Here is a 23,128-nt window from a genome sequence, read left to right as displayed (position 1 = left end):
GAAAATATGTTTTAGTTTAAAAAAAAAAAAACAGTCACGCCAGTTATTCCTGACTACAGTTGCCAGCAGCTAGAACAATCTTCTATGGGTCCAATTAAGTTATTTTTCTTTTTCTCTTGGACCCCAGCTGCATGGAATTGAATGGATCATTTATTTCAGTCCTAGCACAGTGTGGTCATTTATCCTTGCAAGGCCCTCTCTTGTTTGTTTGTGTTTATTTGTTTATTTAAATAAGCAAACCTGTGAACTAGGTAAAGTCATTTTTGCTGCTTTCTCACCTGTGGTTCCTGTCATCTTGTGGCCAGAGCCAGCTGTCATCATTAGCTGCTCTCTGCCATCTAAGATGTTCACTGCTTTCGAGTCTGTGTGCACATACGATACTTTGGCCACCTGATGTGAACAGCCAGCTCATGGGAAAGGACCCTGATGCTGAGAAAGATTGGAGGCAGAAGGAGAGGGCAACAGAGGATGAAATTGGTTGGATGGTACCACCGGTTCAATGGACATGAACTTTGGCAAACTCTGGGAGATGGTGAGAGACACAGAGGCCTGGCGTACTGCTGTCCATGGGGGTCACAAAGAGCTGGACGTGACTTGGAACTGAAAAACAACAACAACACACACACACACACACACACACACACTCTTACACACAGTGGGGAAGGGCTAGTTAACTTCATTACTCATGTATGTATATTTTTATGGCAATTAAGTGATTATCAGAGCAAATATTTCCATTAGGACTGATCTGGTCATCAGTGTAGGTAAAGGGCACTCAATTCAAATGCAGTAGTGGCATTTCACTAACCACAGACACATCTTTTGGTACAAAAAGAGGTAAAACTGTGGGTCACTTGGCATTCCTCTTTCTTTCAGAATGATCTTGTATATACCAATGACAATTTGAATATGAACTTGGTTATATTCGTAGAACTAGAGAATTTTAAGATTAGGGGAAACCTTTATCAGTACTTCATTTTCTACGGGGGAATCTAAAGCACCAAATAATTAATAATTAATGATCTAAAACTTCCCCCAAATTATTGGAAAGCTAGTGGCAAAATTAGAAATGCCTTTTTCAGGAAAGAAATACTGAGGCTTTTGGGTTTTGTTTTTTTTTTAACTTGCATATATTTCATGTTAAGCCAAACTAAGTTAAAATCTTTGACTGAGGAGTAGTTTATGGAACATAAAGAAGACAACAGACTTTAGGGCTACACTTGAGATAAACTATCTGTCGCATGAGAATGTTCCTTTGAAGAAGTTCACTAGACAGCTCAGTTCTCTTAATGGAATAACTCAGCCCAAATAGCCATCTTGTTCAAGTCTTACGGCCTCATAAGTTATTCTTTGCCTCTTGGAAGTCTAGGAGTGTGCTTCTTTCTCAGTTACATCATCATTTGGGAATTTTGACTACTAGAGCATTATACCTCAGGTTCTACAACAAGTGAAATTTTTTTTCATAAATGAGAATAATTTTATATTTTGGCTCCAGGGGATTTCAGTTTACTTAAATAAATATATAATTGTTTGTCATTTTTATAATTTTCTTATTATAAAAGCAAATGTGTTCATTGAAGGGAATTTGCAAAATCTGGACAAGCAACAGGAAGAAACTAGAAATCACAAGTGATTCCACCTCCCAGAAATAACTGTTGTTGACAGGCAGATGGTTTATCCCCCACCCTATCTTTTTTTTTTTTTTTTGATATGCATGTGTGTTTTTTAACAAAATATATACTGTATGTTTGGTTTTCTTTTTTTCTTTAAATATATTATGCTTCCATATATTTTACCGTGGCTCCATAACACCATTTTGAATACAGAATATGCATAACTACAGTGGTAATTTTTAGTATTTAATTTGCTTTTTTTTGTTTTTCTGTTAGAAGCTACATGGCTCACTCTGATCAAAGAACACACATATTTGAGCCTTCTGAGACAAAGTTCCCTCCAAAAAAGTTTTACCAATTTGTACTCTCACTAGTAAGTGTCTGTCCTTAAACTATCACCATTTATGAGAATTCTGATTGGAAAAAGAGATAAAGCTTGATAGGTCCTTCAGCTGAGGTCCCTGCCGGCCTGTATGCAGCTGTTGGCCCTGCCTCCCACTACCCCCAGTACATCTGGCTCTGACCTTCCACTCCCTCCTCCTCATTCTGCCTCAAGCTCTCAAAGTCAGCTTGCCTGCCCCAGCAGGACATGTTTGTCCCCAGCAGCAAAAGCCAGGCAGCACAAAGTCGCCCCGTCCAGAAGGTGCACGGTGCCTTCCAGGGCTCCACACTGGGCCCTGATCATGCAGAAGTTAACCTTTAATCCTGTCCTCTCGATCATTGCTTATTTCACATGTGTAAATATCACTTCCCTGATAAGCCAAACCACATTTCTCTCTCTCTCTCTTTTTTTCCTTCCTTCCTGCCTTTGCTTCTTTATTTAAAATCTTCATAGCATGGAAGAGTAAATATTTGCCACTGGGTAAGTTCAGAATGGGTAAGAGAGGGAGACAAAAAGGGAGAGACATGGGATTGGGGGACACTTTAGATTCATTATTCAATTCCTCCAGGTTTTACTGTTTATTTTATTTTTGGCTGCGCGCTGTGTGGTGTGTGAAATCTTAGTTCCAAGACTAGGGATTGAACTGTGGCCCCTGTAGTGGAAGCAGAGCAGAGTCCTAACCACTGGACCCCCCAGGAATTCCCTCCTCTAGGCTTTAATGTCATCATTTTAAAATAGGGAAAGATTAGACCCTAACATAAAGCTCCAATACTTTGGCCACCTGGAGTGAAGAGCCGACTCATTGAAAAAAGACCCTGATGCTGGGAAAGATTGAGGGCAGGAGGAGAAAGGGGCGACAGAGGATGAGATGGTTATCATCCACTCAGTGGACATGAGTTCGAGCGAACTCCGGGGTAGTGAAGGACAGGGAACCTGGCATGCTGCAGTTCATGGGGCTGCAAAGAGTCAGACACAAGTGAGCAACTAAACAGCAGTACCTTCCAACTCTGAAAGTGAGGTCTGAGCAGCCCAAAACCTTACTGGTAGAATACACACCAAACTCATGATAATGGCTGCTCCTGGAGAGAAGAGGAGAAAGAGACTCTAAAGGAAGATAGCAAGGACTTTATCTGAAGCAAGAGTGATGAGCAAAGGGAAACACCAGTTATATCTGGGTGGTGGGCTTGCCAATGTTGGCCTTCTCTGTTATTATTTTCTTTTTTAAAAAAATCTTAACCCTAAACGCAACAAACTGCCTCTCAGCTCTGCACATTTCTGCTCCTGCCACACACCGGCCTGCCTTGGAGGAGACAGATATTCCCAGCACCAAGCTGGGCACACACAGTAAAACACAGTGGAGGATCTGGGGCCTGTGAGGGCTGACACCTGGACACTGGGCCTGCTCCGTGCAGCTGGACAGGCAGATGTGTACGATCAGTCCCTTCCAGCCTCCGTGCAGATCTTTAAGGGGAGAAAACAGATTTCGAGCTGCATGCAAGAACGTGAGCGGGTGACCTAAAGGATTACTAGCCAGGCGCCACACAATTCCAGAGCGTCCTTTGGTTTCTGACTTCCAGACATTTTCCTGGGAATTCATTACCCTGAACCTTGCTTGTATTATAGACAAGCTCTTTGAACCTGAGCTCCTATCCCCCCTGGACAGATGCCGATGATCAAGTATGTTGGTTCATGTGCTCAGACTTAGGTTTTCCCAGCAGCGCAGAGCCACGTTGCTCCCAGGGAGCTGTGGCGCTCCTACACCTGCCAGCTGGCTCCACTGCCCATGCCTTCAAGGTATCTGGCTTCTAGGTTCTGACCTTGACTGGCCCTTCCTAGAAAATAGTGCTTCTTAGCCAGGTCTCTCAACACTCCAGCACTTAAACTGAATACTCTCTGTCTGCATTTAAGGTTGTTGAGGATTGTGAGGAGCACCTTGAGTTTGGGCTGTGCCTCCCTGGATTGCCTGCAGCTTTCCTAGAGGTAAACTGCCGGGGTTTATTCTGTTAAAGGCTTCTCATACATTAGTATAATGTCCTTCATTCTGGCATTGCCCAGGAAAAGTTGTTGACTATTCCTAATGACATATTTTACAAAAGAATATTCTGGTAACAATGCCTTATTGTACAAATGAGGAAACTGTAAGAAATAGGTGATTCATGCAATGTCAGGCTGCTGTCAGATCTCATTTCTAAGATATCATTCATTGTGAAATACACTATAAAATTTAAGTCTGGAAAAAGACCACAACTTACTAAGTAGATGCATATCAATATCTGAAATAACAAAGTAGGAAAAGTATAAACTTTGGAGACAAGGTTTTAAGTTCAGAATTGAAACTTGAGTCAGTCGAGTTTGCTGACTTCCAGATCTGGGGTATTATTTTCCAGATCGGTTTGCAATATGTTATTTTTTCCTTCTCTGTAGGAGAGAAACATCTTACATACTAAGGCTTATAAGTCTATGATAAGCAATATATGAGGTTTCCACAGACACATAACCTGGCAATTCTAATAATTAGATTTTATTCAGTTTGAGTGTTTTTGACTACCACAATGCTGCTGCTGCTAAGTCGCTTCAGTCGTGTCCAACTCTGTGCGACCTCATAGACAGCAGCCCACCTGGCTCCCCTATCCCTGGGATTCTCCAGGCAAGAACACTGGAGTGGGTTGCCATTTCCTTCTCCAATGCATCAAAGTGAAAAGTGAAAGTGAAGTCGCTCAGTCATGTCTGACTGTTTGTGACCCCATGGACTGCAGCCTTCCAGGCTCCTCCATCCATGGGATTTTCCAGGCAAGAGTACTGGAGTGGGGTGCCATTGCAGGAATATTCATTTTACTTTATAAACAAATAAATTATAGTATTGACCAATATAGCCATATCTGTATATGTGGCTTCATCAAGGCCACTTACAAAAATTAGGTCTGATTTCAGGAAATCAACTTAATTTTCATGTCAGTGGAGAAACTAAACTAATATTGGGCTTAGTCTCAAGTGTTTTGAAAGTTTAAAAAGTTATTCTGTTTTGAAAGTATTGATTATGGCCTTCGAGTATGCCTGAATAGGCTACTTCATTCAATAGTGAGTATAGTATGATTGAACAACCTATACAATTTTACTTGAATAGGACATAAGGAGAAAATATAGATGTACGCAAATATTTATGTATTTTTCCTAATCTGCTATGTATGCTCAGTACCAAGTTAAGATATAGGCCATCACAGACAGGTTTTTAAGAAAATTCAGCCAAAATGGAATCATATGTATGAGAAATATTAACAATTCAATGATGTTATTTTTAAAAGGGCAAAAAAAAAATGACTATCAGCAAGTGATGGATAAACTGAATATAGAAAAGAGAGACGTGATAAGAGTTTTGAGACCATATTATTAAATCCTGATCAGAAATGATGAGGCCCTGATCTAGGCGGTAGAAATGTTAGTGAGGAGAAAAGAGTTGAGATCGTAGGTTGAGGGATGATAAGAACTGACCAGAGATGACGCTACCAATGAGTGTGAAAGACACAGCGAGAGCAGAGCTCCAGGTGTGTCTCAGGTTTCTTGCCGGATGCCCGGCTGGTTGGAGGGACCGTATTCTAGAATGAAATCTACAGGAGCAGCATGGTGAACACGGTTCACGTTGAGTGCCTGCAGGACACCCAGAAGATGATGTACACAGACAATCAAAATGTATATCTGGGACCCAGGAGAAAGGCCTGGGGTGGGGAGGCAGATTTGAGAACCGTTAGCGCACATGGCTTTGAAACCTAGAGAATATGGAATAAGAGAACAGGTCTCAGAAAAATTGAGTTTAATACAGAGAAAGAAAAACCCCAAAAGTTATTGAGAAAGAATGCTCAGAAGGAGGACCGGGAGAAACAGGACTTGCAAAATAAAAAATCAGCAGTGACAGGCGGATATATGCAAAAGAGAAATCAGGTTAAGAACAGGATGATAAGGATCTAGCAATGAGAGGGTTGGTGGTGACTTTTGCAGCAGTCAGCGACACAGTCGAGGCAGCAACCTTACTTTGGAGGGCTTCCCAGAGGAATGGAGTGAATGGAAGTGAGGAAACAGAGCAAAAGCCAGGGGGAGACGGGGAGGAGGAGAGTGAAGGTGTGGGTGGGGATGTGAGTAGCAGAGATTGGCCTGTGGAATAACTTTATTATATAAAGATAGAGATAGGATAGAAGCACAGCTGACATAAGAGCTATGGATTAGGGAAGGTTTTAGATGGGAGAGTCTCAAGCCTGTTTCCTGCTTCTGGGGAAGGAGCTGGAAGTGTTGCCAGGGAAGGACACCACAGGGAAGGAAGGTCCTGGTTTCAGAAGAGACAGAAGGGAATAGATAGGCCCCAGAGCACAGTAGGGGACAGGTGGGAGTCACATCAGAGTTGAGGCTAGAGTCCACAGTCAGGTCTGAGAATGAAAGGACATATCCAGTTCCAATATCAAGGCAGAAGCTGCCTGGCGCTGCGGTTCTCAGAAAAACTGTCCGTGGAATCCTGGTTTCAGAGTGGCCCTCTTTATTTTTTAATTAATTTTTACTGGCATATAGTTGCTTCACAGTGTTGGTTTCTACTGAACAGTACAGTGAATCATCCATAAGACATATATCCACTCCCTTTTGGATTTCCTCCCCATTCAGGTCACGACAGTGCATTTAATAGAGTTCCCTGTGCTATGTAGTATTGATCATTAGTTATCTATTTTTATACATAGTAGCAATAGAATATATCTATCAATCCCAATCTTCCAATTCCTCACATCCACCCTTTCCCCGTTGGTACCCATACATTTGCTCTCTACGTCCGGGTTTCTATTTCAGCTTTGCACGTAGGGTCACCTATACCATATTTTTAGATTCCACATATATGCGTTGATATATGGTATTTATTTTTCTCTGCCCAACTTAGCTCTGAATGACAGTCTCTAGGTCCATCCACGTTTCCACAGATGACCCAGTTTTGTTCCCCTTTACAGAAGTGGCCCTCTGTAGAATGGATCTTGAGATGGAGTTAGAACAAGTAAAGGAGAGTAAGAGATCGAAGAGGCAGACTGAAAATAGAGATGAAGATCTTTGAGCAGCATACGTGATCACGACAGAAGGGGAGGCCGGTGGCATGGGGACGAGCGATAGGGCCTCACTAACAGGATGCACAGAGAGGGTGGGCAGCTAGCGGGGTCAGCCTGCTGTAGTAGCTTTTTGTAATTGACTTCAGTACAGAGCATCCATTACTTCCACGGAAATGAGGAAGCTGTATGCTCAGCTTAAGGCTGGCCCTGGACTATACATCAGGACCACATCATATAAAAGGAGAGGACTTGGGGCTCCCCCTCTGCCTCCATCCCCTGTCCACCCCATGCAGGAGCTACTCAGAGGGACTCTTCCACACCAGCTTGACTGACTTCCCTGGGTTGCTATGGAATCAGTCATTCTTCATAGGAATCCCACAGGCTCCTTTCTACAGAGAGAAAAAAAAAAAAAAAACTTTGCTGCCAGTTACCTAAGTTGTTTGCAATCTGGGAACAGTTTTGCATCTTACAAAAAAGGAGTTTTGTGGAAAGCGTAGACAGGGCTTCTTTCCTTTCTACTCTTTCAAGGGGAAAAAAAATCTGAAATCTTGTTACAAGAAACTGGCTCCAGCAAATTGGCCCTGTGCATTGACATTATTTATTAATACATTTAGAATAACAAAAAGTGACTTCATGCAGGAAATTCATATACTTATTTGCCTAGTGAGCCATTACTGCTTATGGCCACTTGGTCTGATTAAATGATGTTTACTTGATTTGATTGCCCTGCTCCAGTTTATATCCAGGAAATCTTTCTCCAGCTGGCCACACCCTGAAACAAGGAAGGAACATGAAGTGCCAACATTGTTAGTCCCATAAAAGATAAGGATTTCTTATGTATACAGTCTTTTGAATTGCAGTGTAATTGATGACTTTCCCTGAAGAAAATCTTCAGATTTCTTTTTTAGCCTAATAGTTGGTATAGCCTTCATTTGGTCCTTACATATTTATTGAGCATCTACTGTGTGCAAGATGAAGCACAAGTCTAGGTCCCAAGAGACACAAAGTTTAATTAGATACAAATGTCCTCAAGGAATTCAAATCCATCAGAAAAGTTAGGGTACCTACAAAAATAATTATTAGCGATGTAAAATGTGATAGATTTCAGAAGAAAGTATAAGCTTTCCTGAGATTTCAGAAGAGAGGCAGAATAGAACGGATGATGTACATGTCTCGTTTCCTAAGACTGGCCCAAAAGGTCAGCAGAGCAGGAACTGCCAAAGCTTTATGAACTTAGCAGAACCTTGGAGATCCTTCTGCTTTCTATATTTCACAGCACATCTGTTTGTAGGTATTTAGTATACATCATGTTCATTACACAATTAGATAAAATAGTTGAAATGCACATCTTTCTTGACTTGATTCAACCCATTGGCTTACACCACTCACAAAAGAGTAAAAAAGTGATAACAGATTTCCCTCTAAAAAATAGATTTTTGCTAGAAAGGAGAGGAAGAAGGAATACTGAGCTTGGTATCTTAAGGACTGATAAAAGGAAGACAACAGAGAAAGAAATTAGAAACACAAAAAGGGAAATAGCACTTCTGACATTATTTATTTTGCAGTATTGCCTAGGGTAGGCTTGGGAACAAACTGAAGATTGGAAAGTTTTGACCGATTCATTTTACTTTGGAGGTTTCTATACTATAATTATACTTTTAGATAAAGCGTGTGCATGCATGGATATATAAATATGTGTTTGTATTTATGAGTGTTCCCTGGTGGCTCAGATGGTAAAGAATCTGCCTGCAATGCGGGAGACCTGGGTTTGATCCCTGGGTTGGGAAGATCCCCTGGAGAAGGGAATGGCAACCCACTCCAGTACTGTTGCCTGGAAAATCCCCATGGACAGAGGAGCCTGGTAGGCTACAGTCCCTGGGGTTGCAAAGAGCCAGACGTGACTGAGCAACTAAGAACATACATTATATACACATATGACAGATCTAAGTGTGAACATAAATGCATGTATGTTTGTTCAGACTAAATATCTATTTGCCTTCAGACTAAATATCTATTAGGATCATTCATTTTTAAAAATTCAGTCTTACTTCAGTGCTTCTGCAAAGAGAGCCAGGTGAGAAGGCATAGATTCAAGAGAGACTATCCAAGTTCAAGGTCATTACAAGCTCCCACTCTCAGTAAGAAGCCCCATAGGGAGATCCAACTGATGCCCACCATGTAACTCTTGGTGCTGTACATCTAAACTATTTTGGATGTACTCTTCTCATGCCTTCCCCTCCCCAGCTTCTAGAATGCTTCCTCTGCCATAATCTATTAACGTCACTTGTCTCTCAGGGCATCTGACTTCCTGGGTCACAACACCAGAGTCACAGGGTCTTCTTGCTGTCCCTCATTCTGTGCCATTGCCTTGAATGTCCCTCTGCCATCTCCACTTTGGTACAGATTAAGCCCATTATTTTCCTTCAGAGAACCCTACCCTGCCTGCTATATTCTCCATCTCAGTGGATGTTTCCGTCCACCCCATTTCCAAGCTAGAATCCAATCATCATCCCCAAGCCCTCTCCCTAACCTCCATTCACTCTCCAATTCCTGTTCTTTCTACCCAGAAATGGCTTTCCAATCCATGCTTCCTTTTAGTCTGGTGGCCCCCGTCTTAGTTTAAGGCTTCATTATCTCTCATCTGGACCATTACTCCTCACATCCCAACCTCCAGTCTCCTCTCTTCCTCCTCCTTCTATTTATCTTTCACCCTGCAACCAAATGTGACTGTATGACCCTTGTTTGTAAAACTGCTTTCTTCTGTTTGCCTGGGCTATGGAGGAAGTTCAAGCTCCTTAGTTTGACGCATTTATAATTAGCCCTCAAATTATTTGTCCAATTTTAACTCTCACCCTTCTGCAGGTACACCTTTGGATCCAGTTAGACTGAACTTGTCCTAATTTCTTAAAATTCTATTTCCTATGGATTCCCCCTTTGCCCCCACATGTTCCTTCTTCTTGGAAGTACCTTCCCCCCTGCTCTTGCCTTGAAGAACTCTTACATAGTCTTAAAACTTAGCTCAACATCAGCTCCTCTGTAAAGCCTTACATTACTCTGCCCTGAAATTAATCTGCAGCGTCTCTTGAGCTTCCTCCATAGCTCTGCTAAAGTTCTTAATACTCCCTGCACTCATCCATTCTCTGAGAGACCATGGACTTCTATTGGACAGGAACTGTGCCTTAAGACCCACCCTTGAGCACCGCAGTAAACGATCAGTACATCTCACTGGAACTCATTGATTTTGAGGCGAGGTCTGTTTAGACACTGCTTGCTGGATGTAGCCTGAGTTTGTTCTTGTATAGGTAGTTTTTAGAAAGGAACATGGGTTGATTAGGGCCAGAACAAAGAGAGAAATCACAGGAGAAGGAGGAAATAGACTGTGTGCATTATTGTCTATAATTTACTTTCAAATGCTTAGTAAAGACCAGGGTTGGCAAACCCCTATGCACTGAATGTGAATCTTCACCTGTTTTGGGAAATAAGTTTTATCTGAACATAGCCATGTTCATTCACTGAGTGCTGGCTATGGCTCCTTTTGCATTTCTAAGCAGAGTTGAGTCACTGCAACAGAGATCAAGTGGTCTGCAAAATCCCAAATCTTTCCTATTTCAGTTCAGTCACTCAGGCATGTCCGATTCTTTGCGACCCCATGAACTGCAGCATGCCAAGCCCCCATGTCCATCACCAACTCTCGGAGTCTACCCAAACTCACGTCCATATAGCCCTTCACAAAAGGGTTTATTGACCCCCTGATCTAGACCATGTGGTATAAGTGTGTGTTAATTTCAATCTACAATCCAGGGGCAGTATATTGTGCTAATCAGAATTACCTGTATTGAAGTTGGTTAGTATTTAATCAAATAGATTACAGACTTTTCTGTCCTTTTTTGGGATATAATATAAAAACCTTGTGAGTCCTGTAATTTGTCCCCATAAGAATGGCATCAGGTTCTTTCTTAGCATCAGGGTCTTTTTCAATAAGTTGGCTGATTCTGGGAAAGATTGAGGGCAGGAGGAGAAGGCAACAACAAAGGATGAGGTGGTTGGATGGCATCACCGACTCAATGGACATGAGTTTGAGCAAACTCCCGGAGATAGTGGAGGGCAGGCAAACCTAGTGTGCTACAGGCTGTGGGGTGGCAAAGAGTCGGACGTGACTTAATGACTAAACAACAACAGGAATAGCATCCTAGGCCTGACTCCTGAATGGTCCTGCATTCACCTGTTGGTCTGGGGGGTTTCTCAAGTCTTCAGTTCCTAGTCAGTTAGTGGAACTCTAATACTTGAACATTGTTGCACTGGCTCAAAATAAATCTTGCATGTCTTTGAAGACTTCATAAAAGAACACCACAGGGGGAGTTCATTGAGCTTATAAAATATGGACACTGCTGTGTACTTGCTTGCCAGACCACATCTGTGCGTGTAATAGATACAGGTTCACACCAGCTTTAGTTGTGACTTGGTGGGAAAGAGACTACATCACTCACTCACCGGCAATTATGAGAGGCTCTCCAGTTCTCACCTGTAAGAAACTAAGAGTTGCTTGTGACCTGATTGGCTGAGGTCAGTGCTCAGAGGCTTGCTCTAAGGACATCCCCTTTGTCTCAATACATTCAGGAGGTAGTTCTCTTGTACACACATGATTGGGGAGCTCTGAAACGAAGCATCCGCCTTGTGCCATATGCATGCATAGCCTCCCTCCCTGTCCCTGCCCTGGGTGCAGGCGGGGGAAGCTAAGTGAGCAAGAGGGTGGGCAAGAGGGAGGGAGAGAGCAGACGGAGCATGTGTGCACTTGCCAGAAACTTGAAAGGGTACAAAGTGTACAGTGGGTACACAGACGGACAGGGAGATTTGCAACCCGGTACAGAAACATGATTTGGATAGTGTCGTATTGATCTGTTCTAGTGGACATGATTACTTTTGACACTGGCAGGGTATAATATAAAAATATTATTTGTAGCATTTAATAAATAATTATAAAACATGGAAATGTTTATCAGTCTCATATTCATGCTCATAAGCCCCAGAGCTATTTCAGAACTAGAAATCTAGAAACAAAAGGCTACTATTAAGAGCCAAGGACCTGAAACTATCCATACCTCAGTTGATTCTTGACAGCTCAGGACAAGATGGTCTTCAGTGTAGAGCAGACAGAATATACCATTTTAGGCTCACAAATTGAGCAAGATGGTTACTTACAGACTCAGAAATTTCTTTCTGGGGCTCTGGAGTGGATTCATGGCGTTCTTCCCCCGATATCCCAAATCCAGGTTGAAGCGGTGATGAACCCAAAATATGAAAGAGGTAGGCTTCGAAATCCTCACAACTTTTTGTAAATAGTTTTTGCTTCAGGGTATCTTTTAAAAAAGAGAAGTAGAAAAGGGTTTGGAGGAGCAATGAAACATTACTCAAATCTGTTTATTATAAAGATCTTCTGCACTCTCCACTTGCCCAGCACTTGAAGTCAACCACTAGGGGAGCCAAGTTTTTAAAGCATTTTTACATCATCTGTAAAAGGCCATCTAAAATAATTTAATGTAATAATATGGAATGGCCCAAACTGAAGCTGAAGCTCCAATACTTTGACTACCTGATATGAAGAACTGGGTCTTTGGGAAAAACCCTGATGCTGGGAAAGATTGAAGGCAGGAGAAGAAGCGGACAACAGAGGATGAAAAGGTTGGATGGTATCACTGACTCAATGGACATGAGTTTGAACAAAGTCCAGGAGATTGTGAAGGACAGGGACACCTGGCGTGCTGCAGTCCACGAGGTTGCAAAGAGTCAGACATGACTTAGTGACTGAACAACAACAAATGGTCCAAACAGGCAAACAGATGACTTAAGTTCATTTTATCCAGAGGGAACTACTCTGTGGAAGGGCCGAGTCTCACCCATAATAAGTTTACCAGGCAATTAGCTCTGATTTTGGAGATTGCAAAAGACAAACCAGTCCAAAAATATACCCCTCACATTAGTAACTTCTTTGGTTAAGATGACAAAGCTCTTCAGTTATTAAAATATAACTTGTCTCTGAAATACATAATATTTCTGGCCATTTCTAACACCTTAACCGCCCAGTGAGACTGAATGTACCAGATAAACCCTCCAGTCATCCAGTGTTAAGGAAGCCAGACCCCAGGTTAGGGAGGTCTGAAGTATGAGGGAAAGTGGGATGGTTCTGAGTGTGGTCTGCTCTCCCTAAGGTCAGCTGTGTGGGTACCCGGAGCCCCAGGAGCAGAATGAGTCCAGGAGGACCCATGCCAAGCCACGTCAGGCTCTGCTTCCTGATAAGTGGAGAAGGAAGGATTGGGTCAAACTGAAGCCTGCAAATACAGTAAGTATAAATTTTACTCATTTCATAAGCTTTCTGGGTGTGGGCTCTGCCAGAATGTGTTATGAGTTTCCAGTGACCTGGAATGTTTCATTGCAAAGTGATACTGATCACACTTGAATCACAGGTGAGTCAGTGTCTTAGCATGCCTCACTAGGAAATATCAGTTCTTGTGAAAGGGTAAAGCAGCATAGGAAAACCCATCAGATCAGCCCTGAGTGTGTGAGGTATATTCAAAATGTTCTTTCAGATAAACTCCTGATGTCAACTTGTTCACTCTTCATTATCTGTTTTCATAAAAACAGAAAAGGGAATAGAGGAGAATAATTCTAGTTGCTATGTCTCTCATCTCTTTAGATTACCATAACTTTTTCCCACTCATCTTGGACTTATTAATTCATTTTGATTCCATGGTTATTTTCTGCCTTGCTGAGGGCTTTTCCCATCTCTTACCCAAGTTGGGCGACTTTCAGAACATAAGCTAATCTGAGCCATGGCCTCAAATCCTAGCCTTTCTTTTCAGCCCTTCAGTTGTAGATATGCCCCAGGTAAACAACTCCAAGGCCAACTCAGCACTTACTACAAATGGATAAAGATAAGGACTGTCCTCTCTGAACTGAATGATACTAAACCTCTTTTCCTTCAGAGTTTGTGTTACAATTTAATGCTGGTGTAAACCTCAGTAGCCTTCTGATTTCCATTTTTGGTCAGGATCATCCAGCGATGTGGTTCTTGGAAAGGCAATATAAATTCTTTTCCCCTGGAACTGCCTTACCTTCAAGAGTAATGAAGTCATCAAATAGATAAACGTGCTCACTATCTGGGTCAGTAGCAATCAGATTCATTTCTTGGTGGAAAATGTGGAAGTTGGGGTCATTTCTCTTCACTACCCCTATCACAAATATCTCCACATTGATGTCCCTGGCATTCCTCACCACCTCAGTGAGATTCTTCTCATCTCGGGTATCTGTCTGCCCATCAGTGATGACCAAGGCCACCTTTTTCACGCCGGGCTTGGCAGCTTCGAACATGCGGTTGGCGGCATGGAGCGCTGTGGCCGTGTACGTGCCTTCCCCCAGATACTGCATGTTGTCCACAGCCCGCTTGAGATCATCCTTGCTGGAGAACTGGGTCAGGTGCGCCACCTCCTCCACCTTATGGCTGTAGTTGATTATGCCTATGCGGGTTGTGGCCAGGTCCAGGGCGACCCGGTCCGTCAGGGTCTTCACAAAATTCTTGATGATTTGGAAGTTCTTGAGCCCCACGCTTTCTGAGCTGTCAATCACAAACAGCAGCTCCAGCGGAGTCTCTTTGCATTTACGCCCACAGCCTGAAACACGGATGTGGACACAGAAACACAGCAAGAATGGAAATGAAAACATCCCAGGGAGAGGGGAGGGGGCGGGGATGAACGAGAGACCTGGATTGTAGCCTTCCATTTCTGTGACCTTGAACACAGCTGACAGTTGTCTCCCTTCTAGCTTCTATGCCTGACTCTTTTCAAAACGATACATTGCGGGGGGGGGGGGAACCTCCCACACAAAAAATCAAAATGCTGTAGAGGATAACATAATGAACAGCTAGCCAATTTCTCAGATTAAAATATAAAAGTCTTTTTAAAAGATTCAGCATCCCTTTGCATGCCTTCCTGATCCCATCCCCCTCCTTGTCTGTAAGAGATAACCGCCATCCTAAATTTGCCCTTTATCATCCCACCACATGTATTTAATCTGAATCTGAACACTAATATTTCAGTCTTCAACCATATCCTTATGTGAAAATGAACACTTGCTCATTGGAGTGGCCAGTGAGTAAAGTAATGGGATGAAACTTTTTAATTGTCAGGGAAAGATTTAGATCTTTAACTGGGCATAAGCGTAGTAGCCCCCCGCTAATCTGGCTTATGTCCCCAGTCACCCACAGTGACCCTACGGTGGCCCCCATCTAATCACGGAGGCCTGGAGAACATTTACCCTGTGAAACTGTTCAAGAGGAGTGATCTAGGAACACTGGTCAATAAACAACTTCTATTTATGGTTTATCATTCAAAGCAGTTGCCAGAGTCCCTAAGCAATAAAAAGTATCAGGGCTCCATTGGTGTATTCGTATCCTTATGTTGCCCAATAACACTCCCACAATAAATCATCAGGAAACTGGCTGCTATTTTTACAGGGTGTCTAGCACTCAGAAGCAACGTCTAAATTAGCCTGTCACCACAGAGAGTCCCAGGCTGCTTAAGGTCCAGAAGTCTTTTGGGGGACAAGACAGTTCTGGGGTTCCCTATGTGGGAGGACAATGATATTCCTTCCTCTGTCCATTTTAAACACAGAAGGTTCTCTTATCTTCATAATCCATTAATTGCTTGCTTTTTGGCTAATCTTTTTGCTTTACTTCCTTGTTCTAATAACTCTGTTTTAAGCCTGTTTTGCCATAGGGGCTTCCCAGGGGTCTCAGCGGTAAAGAATCCACCTGCCAATGCAGGAGGCACAAGAGATGCAGGTTCGATCCCTGGGTGGGGAAGATCCCCTGGAGGAGGAAATGGCCACCCACTCCAGGGGTCCTTGCCTGGAAAAGCCCATGAATAGAGGAGCCTGGCGGGCTACAGCCCAAGGGGTCACAAAAGAGTCAGACACAACTGAGCGACTGAGCTCACACACATTTCACCACGGAAGCATTTAGACCGAGTTGCGACACTAGGTGACCTCTGAACTCTGTCCTCTTGCTTTTGAAGTGGCAGGCACTCTAGATCTCAAAACTCAATTTAGAAAGACCTTTTGCTTCAGGAAGAACAGAGACATTACTGTCACCAGCTGGGCTGGACTCAAACACCAGTGAGGCCCCTGTAGTCATGTTTCCTTGGTGGTTCTTTCCTTCCCAGGCTCAGGTAAATGTCACCGAATACAAATGAGCTCAGTGCTAACAAAAGGCCTGGCTGCACAGACTCTGGTGTCTTCATGCTTCTTAACCACTCTGGGAAAATGATTTTCTTTCCTTAAATCAGGATTCCCACAGCCCCTCACACTGCTTCCTTTTGGTTTCCCATCAACTTTGCAAATGAAGTGAAACTTTCCCATGAGCTCTACAGTATACATCTTCTGAGTAAATGCAAATATCTTGAACATAGTGGGACTGGTACTTTAAAGTGATGGTTGCTTTCTTGATCATCAAATCTTACCACATATTTCAAAAATAAGCTTGATGATTTCTTCTTTCTGGAGGGAAAGAGGAAAATGTATTAATTGTGTGACCATAATATTCTTTCCCTACATAAAAGGGACCATCTTACTACAGTCAGCATCGGGCTATTTGATTAATCCTTCTGCTGCAAATAAGATACATAGTACAGAGGTTAAAAGTTGGCTACGATATATTATAACTGAAATGTGTCTGAGCTGTAAGATGTAATAGCTGAGACTGGAAGTTCCAATTGCAGCTTTGGTGTTTGCCAGCTGTGTGACCTTGGGCATGAAGTGACCTATCAGTGGTCTGTGTCTCAGGGCTGCGGTGAGATTAAACGAGGTAACACACACAGCTCGTAGCACAGGGTATGGCCCCCAAAGGATGTACTCCCTACAGTTCTGCATCCATGGATACAGAGGGCTGATAGTACTGTGCCGTTGTATATGAGGGACGTGAGCCTCCACGGGCTTCAGTACCTCCTGGGTGGAGGGGCGTGTGCTAGAACCAATCCCCTGCAGATACCCAGGACGACAATGCCGTGGGCAACGTACGCTTTAGTTACATGATTTAAACCACATGTGCTAGCCAACCAGGACAAGCACCTGGTTTTAAAGAGAATTCATTCTATACTGTATTCTCTCCCCTCTTTCCGTACCAGTCCCCAGATGTGCGAGTCTCCTCCCTAGCTTCCTAATACTCTCACTTGGGTTTCTCCATGAAAGGTCCCTGGGCTCCTGGGTGCTCCTTCTGGGCCCCGCTCCTCACTAGCTCCATCAGAGGGGCCTGAGATGAGCTGAATACCGGGAGCCAGTCTGCCAGTGGCCTGTGCCGCATGGCATGTTTACAGATGACTGGGATGGGAACTGGAGAAGTCAGGATTCTACATCTGCCAAAGACGTGACGCTGACAGGGGTGATTAACAGAGGCGAGAAGCAGAAGCCCAGAAAACCTCAGCGGGGAAAAGCAGCTGGCCTTTTCTCAGAAGATAAAATGTAACAGCTGCAAAAGTAAAGTTTTAAAGAAAAAGATCTATAATGACAGAACAAGGGCGCAGGTGACAGCCAGTGGCCTGGCTTAACAGAAGCATGTATGGAGAATATTCACGGCATCTTAATTTAGATTTTTTAAAACTGTAAATTGAGTAAAAGCCAGTGATTTCAAGTGGCTATACAAAAATTACTCCCAGTACGAGATACTTTAATTATATGAAATAAAGGAATCAACAGTTATCTTTTTTTTTTCAGGCTTTGTCATACTTTTTCCACATTTAGAGAGACATTTAATAAATCTGAAACTAGAGTATGTCTAAAAAGGAAACTTTCTATATTAATATATTTATATTGTATATCCTGGCAGGGGAAATGTTACATATTTAATATAGTTATTTTTAATTTTTACAAGTGGAGAAAATACTGCAAGTTTTCTGATTATAGTTTTTCACTTAACATTATATATCATAATTAATTTCCCATATTACCAAGTATTCTGAAAAACTTGATTTCTGGAGTCAGAGGCATGGCCGTTTTATGGTTCTTGATGCAGACTGCCTAACTATCCTCCAGAAAAGTTGTGGTAACTGACAGCTCTAACTGTAGTATATAAGAAAACCTGTTTTGTTTTAGAGACACAGTACTGGTTATTATTACTATATAATCTTTGCCATTTGATAGAGAAAAATATCTCAGTTTTAAATTACACTTAATCCACTGGTTGTGAGGCTAAACTTTAAATGTGTGCTTCCAGTTGTATTCTCTTATGCGTGGTCTTTGTGTATCCTTGGTCCAATTTTCCTATTCGAATCTTTGTCTTGTATTGACTTATAAGAGCTATTTGTATATCAAGGTTGCATTTAGTTCCTTTCACTGTGCTGTATGGCATAACCAGGTCTAATATGCTTTAAGTAGTCATATTTATATATAATCAACATTTTCCATGTAATCTATGCTTTAAAGTCACCAGAATGAATGGTTTCACTCTTTCTGCTAAGATTGCTAAGTAACCTTGGTTTCTCAGTGCCAATGATGAAGGCATCAAATTTATATCCTTCAAAGGACTCATGTTAACATGAGTCTAGTAGCAAGTAGGCAAAGAAACAAATACTTTTTATAAGTGCTGTGCTGTTGGACCAGAGCCAAGGAACCATGTTGATCTGCCAGAATACCAGGGGTGGGAGCGTGGAGTTGGTGCTGTGGTCCAGGGAGGTGGGTAGACTCTGACCAGGGTGGAATGGGGTGAAGAGAGGAAGAGGAAGAACCTTCCAGGCAGGGGACAAAACACACAAAGCGCAGTGTATTACAGTACTTGAGTAAACTTATGACTCAGGGCATGTGACAGGAAGAACCACAGAAAACGCGTGAACACAGACAGGCTCTAGAGCGCCTTTGTGTCTTGTTGAAGAGTGTGGCCTTAGCCTGAGCAGTGAGGACAGCCGTAGTCCCTGGCAGAGAAGAGAATTGGGTGCACCTTTATTTAAGAAAACTGACTCGGGCGGCCAGTGGAGCAGCCTGAGATTCCTAAATAGTACGGGCAAAGAAAATTAACACCAGAAAACCGTGGTGGGAGTGATGGATGGGAAGGGATGGCCTGGAGGGATATTGCAGGAGATGAAGCGGGTGGTGAGTAACTGGAAGAGAGGATGAGGGGACGGAGGCGTCTAGGAGGTAAACGATAGCAGTGCTACTCTTGGAGGGAGGGAGGGAGGGAAGGGACGGGGCAGGGTGGAGCTAATGAAGAGTAAACTGGGCTCAGCTTGATTCTGGCTGAGTTCGAGGCACCTATGGGACACCCAGCTGGCAAGGCAGTAGGAGGTAAGGTCTGATGCTTGGGAGAGGGGCTCAAGCTGGAGGCAGAGTTAAGAAAGGCCAGTGTACAGTTGGCTGTTGAAAGAGGGGTGGCAGGTGAGATGGTGTGGAGCAGAGCTTGAGTGTAACCTGGGAGACCCCTCCATGCCCACTTTTGGCAAGCATAGTTTTTCTATGTTTATAATCGAAAATGCTTTCCCATCCTCCATGCAACTTTACTGTAATATTAAATCTACCTTTTTGAACTGTGCACCTTTAATAGTTGTCCCTCCTTGAGAGTTTGAGGACAAAGAAGAAATGATTGCGGGAAGATGCTGAGAAACGCTAGCATTTCAGGCATAGTTGGAGAAAGTCTTTTTGAAGTAGCTTGGGTGAGAATGATTAAAAACTTGAACTCCCATCAATAGTTTTTGCCTCTTGAAAGGGGAGTTTGACAAGGAGTTCGGCCTGGTGCTCTGTGACAACCCAGAGGGGTGGGGTTGGGTGTGAGAAATGGGAGGGAAGTTCAAGAGGGAGGGGATGGATTTATACCTAGTAATGATTCATGTTGATGTATGGCAGAACCCAGCACAACATTGTGAAGCAATTACCCTCCAATTAAAAATAAATTTTTTTTTAAAGGAGGAGTCTGTTAGTCTGGACTAAATCTGCCCCTGAGAGTGTATGAGGATAGGAGAGAGTAGGGGTGGGGAGAAAAAGGAGGCCTTTTGAGAACAGCCTCCATGAGGGAGCAGGCTGGTTCTGGCTTCCAACAAGCCAGCTCCAGCTCTAAGGGCTCTGCCCCTTGTTAGCGAGGTGACTCGGGGCGTGTTGCTCAAGCTTTCTGCAAGACTTGGCTGGTCTTTATCTGAAAGGGAGACACTCCTCCCTGCCTCGTGGGCTGTTATGTGCATTAATGTGTGTCCTGAGCAAGAGAGGGCTGCAGTCTCTTGCCTGTCCCCTTCTCCCTGCCACCCCCCTGTCTTCACCAGTCCTATGCTGCACCGGGTCTTAGCCAGCACTTGCGAGGTGAACCCAAGCTCTGTCAGATACCCCCCAAACGCCTGCCCCTTGGCTACCTCATGCATACAGGCCAGTGCTGTCCACTTCCAAACTTGAGGCCATTTGGGGGCAATTCTGAGATCTGAGTATCCAGAGTGTGGAGCAGGGGCAGGGCGGTGTGTACTCAGGGTGGTCGCTCCTCACCTGGAGGAAAGGGTGTACCAGGAGAAGGACTAGAAGTCCAGGAGTCCAGAGTCAGGGCCGTACTCTGCCTGGGTCCCCCAGGCACCCTGCAGTACTGGGTCAGGGTGGTACTGATATGAAGGAGCCTATCACATACTAGAGTCTCATTTAATGCTGACCATGGCTTTCTAAATGCTAGACAAAGGGAAGAGTGAAGGAAAAGAGAATTTGCATCAAATCACACCTCATTTTGTCTGCTCTGAACCCACACATCACCTCTGTCACAGCCTTTATCAAACTATAGGTGAACATCCTCTGCCTGCCTTTCTCTCCTGTTAGACTGTGAGCTTCTTGAGTCCAGAGATGCGGGCTCTTGTTCTCAACTCTTACCCCTGTGCCTGTCTCAGACCCTGACCCAGGGCATGTGCCCAATAATTGTTGGTGAAATGAATGAGCAAGTGCATGGATAAAGAAGACAATTCCCCTCTCCACGGAGCGATGGGAGGGAGGGTATAAACCTATGGGGAACATTCCTCTGGGCATTTAACCTACACCCTCCTCTGCTACATGGAGGGAGAGATTGCTGCTTATGTAGCTGCGTTATCCTCCACAGGTATCGGGGAGGGTCTGACCTATGTGTGGAACAGCAAAGAGAACAAGGCAGGTGGGCCATGAAGACCACGCACAGTGCTGTGTGTCACATGCCAGCTCTCGCCTTCATCACGTGAACTCTCACCTCTGGGCTTCCTGACACTGCACATATAAGGTCAACATCCCCAGACTGTGACCCACCGAAAAGGGAACAAGAGAAGTTCCCTGTTTTCTCCTCAACTCCAGGAAAGGTAGATACTAGAAAGGAAGAATTAGACTTTGCTATAGAAATTCTAGAACCTTCCCATCTTGTGAGGCTTTCAGGGGTCAGCTTTGTGTTTGCAATGGAGCAAAGAGAACAAAAGAGAACAAAAGGGGAAAGTTTGTGCATCATCACAACTGTTTGTTGAATAAGTGAATCAGTACATGAAAGTAATCCCAATGTTGCGATTGTTGTTCTTCTCAGAGCACTTAAAGGAACTAGTTCCGAAAAAAAGGGGCCCCTATTCTGAAAAAATAAGAGTGCCTTGTTCATTTGGTTTCTTTTAAATGGCTCAGCTCTTTGTTATCATTTCTACCAGGGGTCAGGGTAGATAGTTACGTGTCTACAGGGAGGCTGGATAAGGGCTGCCGGGGTAAAGTCCCCCTCACATTCAGATTCAGTCACCCACTGCATTGAAGCCAGCAGTAATTCTGTGTCAAAGGAAGTCCTGCTTCTAAGGTGAAAACACAAATGTGAGCACAAACCCCTCAGTTGCCCTCTAGGATGGATACTCACTGTAAGTCCTTGGTCTCCTTTTGGTCCTGGTAACCCCTACTTGGTGAAAGAAGAGTAACAGTCAGTGGAGGTTGCAACCAGTTAATGTGCACAGGGACAGGAAGGTGTTAAAAATCACTTCTTGCCTGTTCTCCTTGGGGTCCGGGATCTCCAATTTCCCCTTTATCACCTTTCTTCCCCACATCGCCCCGTTCTCCATGCTCTCCCTTCACAATGCAATGAAAAGATAGGTTTAGAGTGTGAAAATCAAAGCCAAGTAAGGAAAACTCTGAAGTTTCATTTCTTTGCAACTGAGGTACCACTTGAAGACTCTTGGTTCTTATTGGTATGAATATACTATATGAAAAAATAGGGGGCATTTTATTTACATCCTCCCAGGTCCCAAAGGGGCTTCCCCCCGTGGCTCAGCTGGTAAAGAATCCTGCTGCAGTGCAGGAGCCGCAGGAGACACGGGTTCAATCCCTCGGTGGGGAAGATCCCCTGGAGGAGGGCATGGCAACCCACTCCAGTATTGTTGCCTGGAAAATTGCATGGACGGAGGGGCCTGGTGGGCTACTGTCCAACGGGTCACACGGAGTCGGTCACTGAAGCGACTGAGACGCACGTGCACAGGCACCATTGTCTAATTCATGATGAACTAGAGACCCCAAGGTGAGGAGACCCTGAGAGGCCATCTGATCCGTTCACTGACTTTAGGAACTCCAGCTGCTACACAGGTTGCTGCTGCTGCTGCTGTCAGTCGCTTCAGTCGTGTCCAACTGTGTGACCCCATAGACAGCAGCCCACCAGGCTCCCCCGTCCCTGGGATTCTCCAGGCAAGAACACTGGAATGGGTTGCCATTTCCTTCTCCAATGCATGAAAGTGAAAAGCGAAAGTGAAGTCGCTCAGTCGTGTCTGACTCTTAGCGACCCCATGGACTGCAGCCCACCAGGCTCCTCTGCCCATGGGATTTTCCAGGCAAGAGTGCTGGAGTGGGGTGCCATTGCCCCAGCTACACAGGTTAACACCTGAATTATCTGGTATCTTCCATGTGGGTAGGTTGTAAGGATTTATTCCTCATCAGCTGGCTTTTGAGTTTGAAGAAAAGGAGGTTTCACGAAGTAAACATGTTTGTAGTTAGGAAAAGAAATGCATAAGGATTCACTCTGAAGCGGGTTTTTTTCTCCAGGCGTTGAAAGGAGAGGAGTGAGGAGTTCATGAGAGCCCTTCCAG

The 23,128-nt window shown here is 43.9% G+C and overlaps 1 protein-coding gene and 1 long non-coding RNA gene across 8 annotated transcripts in view; one reads left to right on the top strand and one right to left on the bottom strand.

Annotated features, from left to right (window-relative positions):
- COL28A1 (collagen type XXVIII alpha 1 chain) overlaps positions 1-23,128 on the bottom strand; it is a 184,047-nt gene that overhangs the window by 5,644 nt on the left and 155,275 nt on the right. The window contains exons 29-33 of the mRNA XM_005678961.3: positions 22,041-22,121; positions 21,916-21,951; positions 16,577-16,613; positions 14,177-14,731; positions 12,267-12,424 (exon numbers count right to left, since the gene is read on the bottom strand). Coding sequence (XP_005679018.1) covers positions 12,267-12,424; positions 14,177-14,731; positions 16,577-16,613; positions 21,916-21,951; positions 22,041-22,121 — 867 coding nt within the window. The remainder of the gene's footprint in view (positions 1-12,266; positions 12,425-14,176; positions 14,732-16,576; positions 16,614-21,915; positions 21,952-22,040; positions 22,122-23,128) is intronic.
- The window catches only part of LOC108635857, a 177,142-nt gene that overhangs the window by 54,979 nt on the left and 99,035 nt on the right, over positions 1-23,128 (top strand). For all 7 annotated transcript variants that reach the window (XR_001917990.1, XR_001917988.1, XR_001917986.1 and 4 more), the window contains one exon: positions 13,274-13,404. This is a non-coding gene — a long non-coding RNA (uncharacterized LOC108635857). The remainder of the gene's footprint in view (positions 1-13,273; positions 13,405-23,128) is intronic.

Source organism: Capra hircus, chromosome 4 (assembly GCF_001704415.2).
Source record: "Capra hircus breed San Clemente chromosome 4, ASM170441v1, whole genome shotgun sequence".
Taxonomy (NCBI): Eukaryota; Metazoa; Chordata; class Mammalia; order Artiodactyla; family Bovidae; genus Capra; species Capra hircus.
Note: the sequence above shows the minus strand (reverse complement) of the source record. Positions and strands in the feature narration are given on the sequence as shown.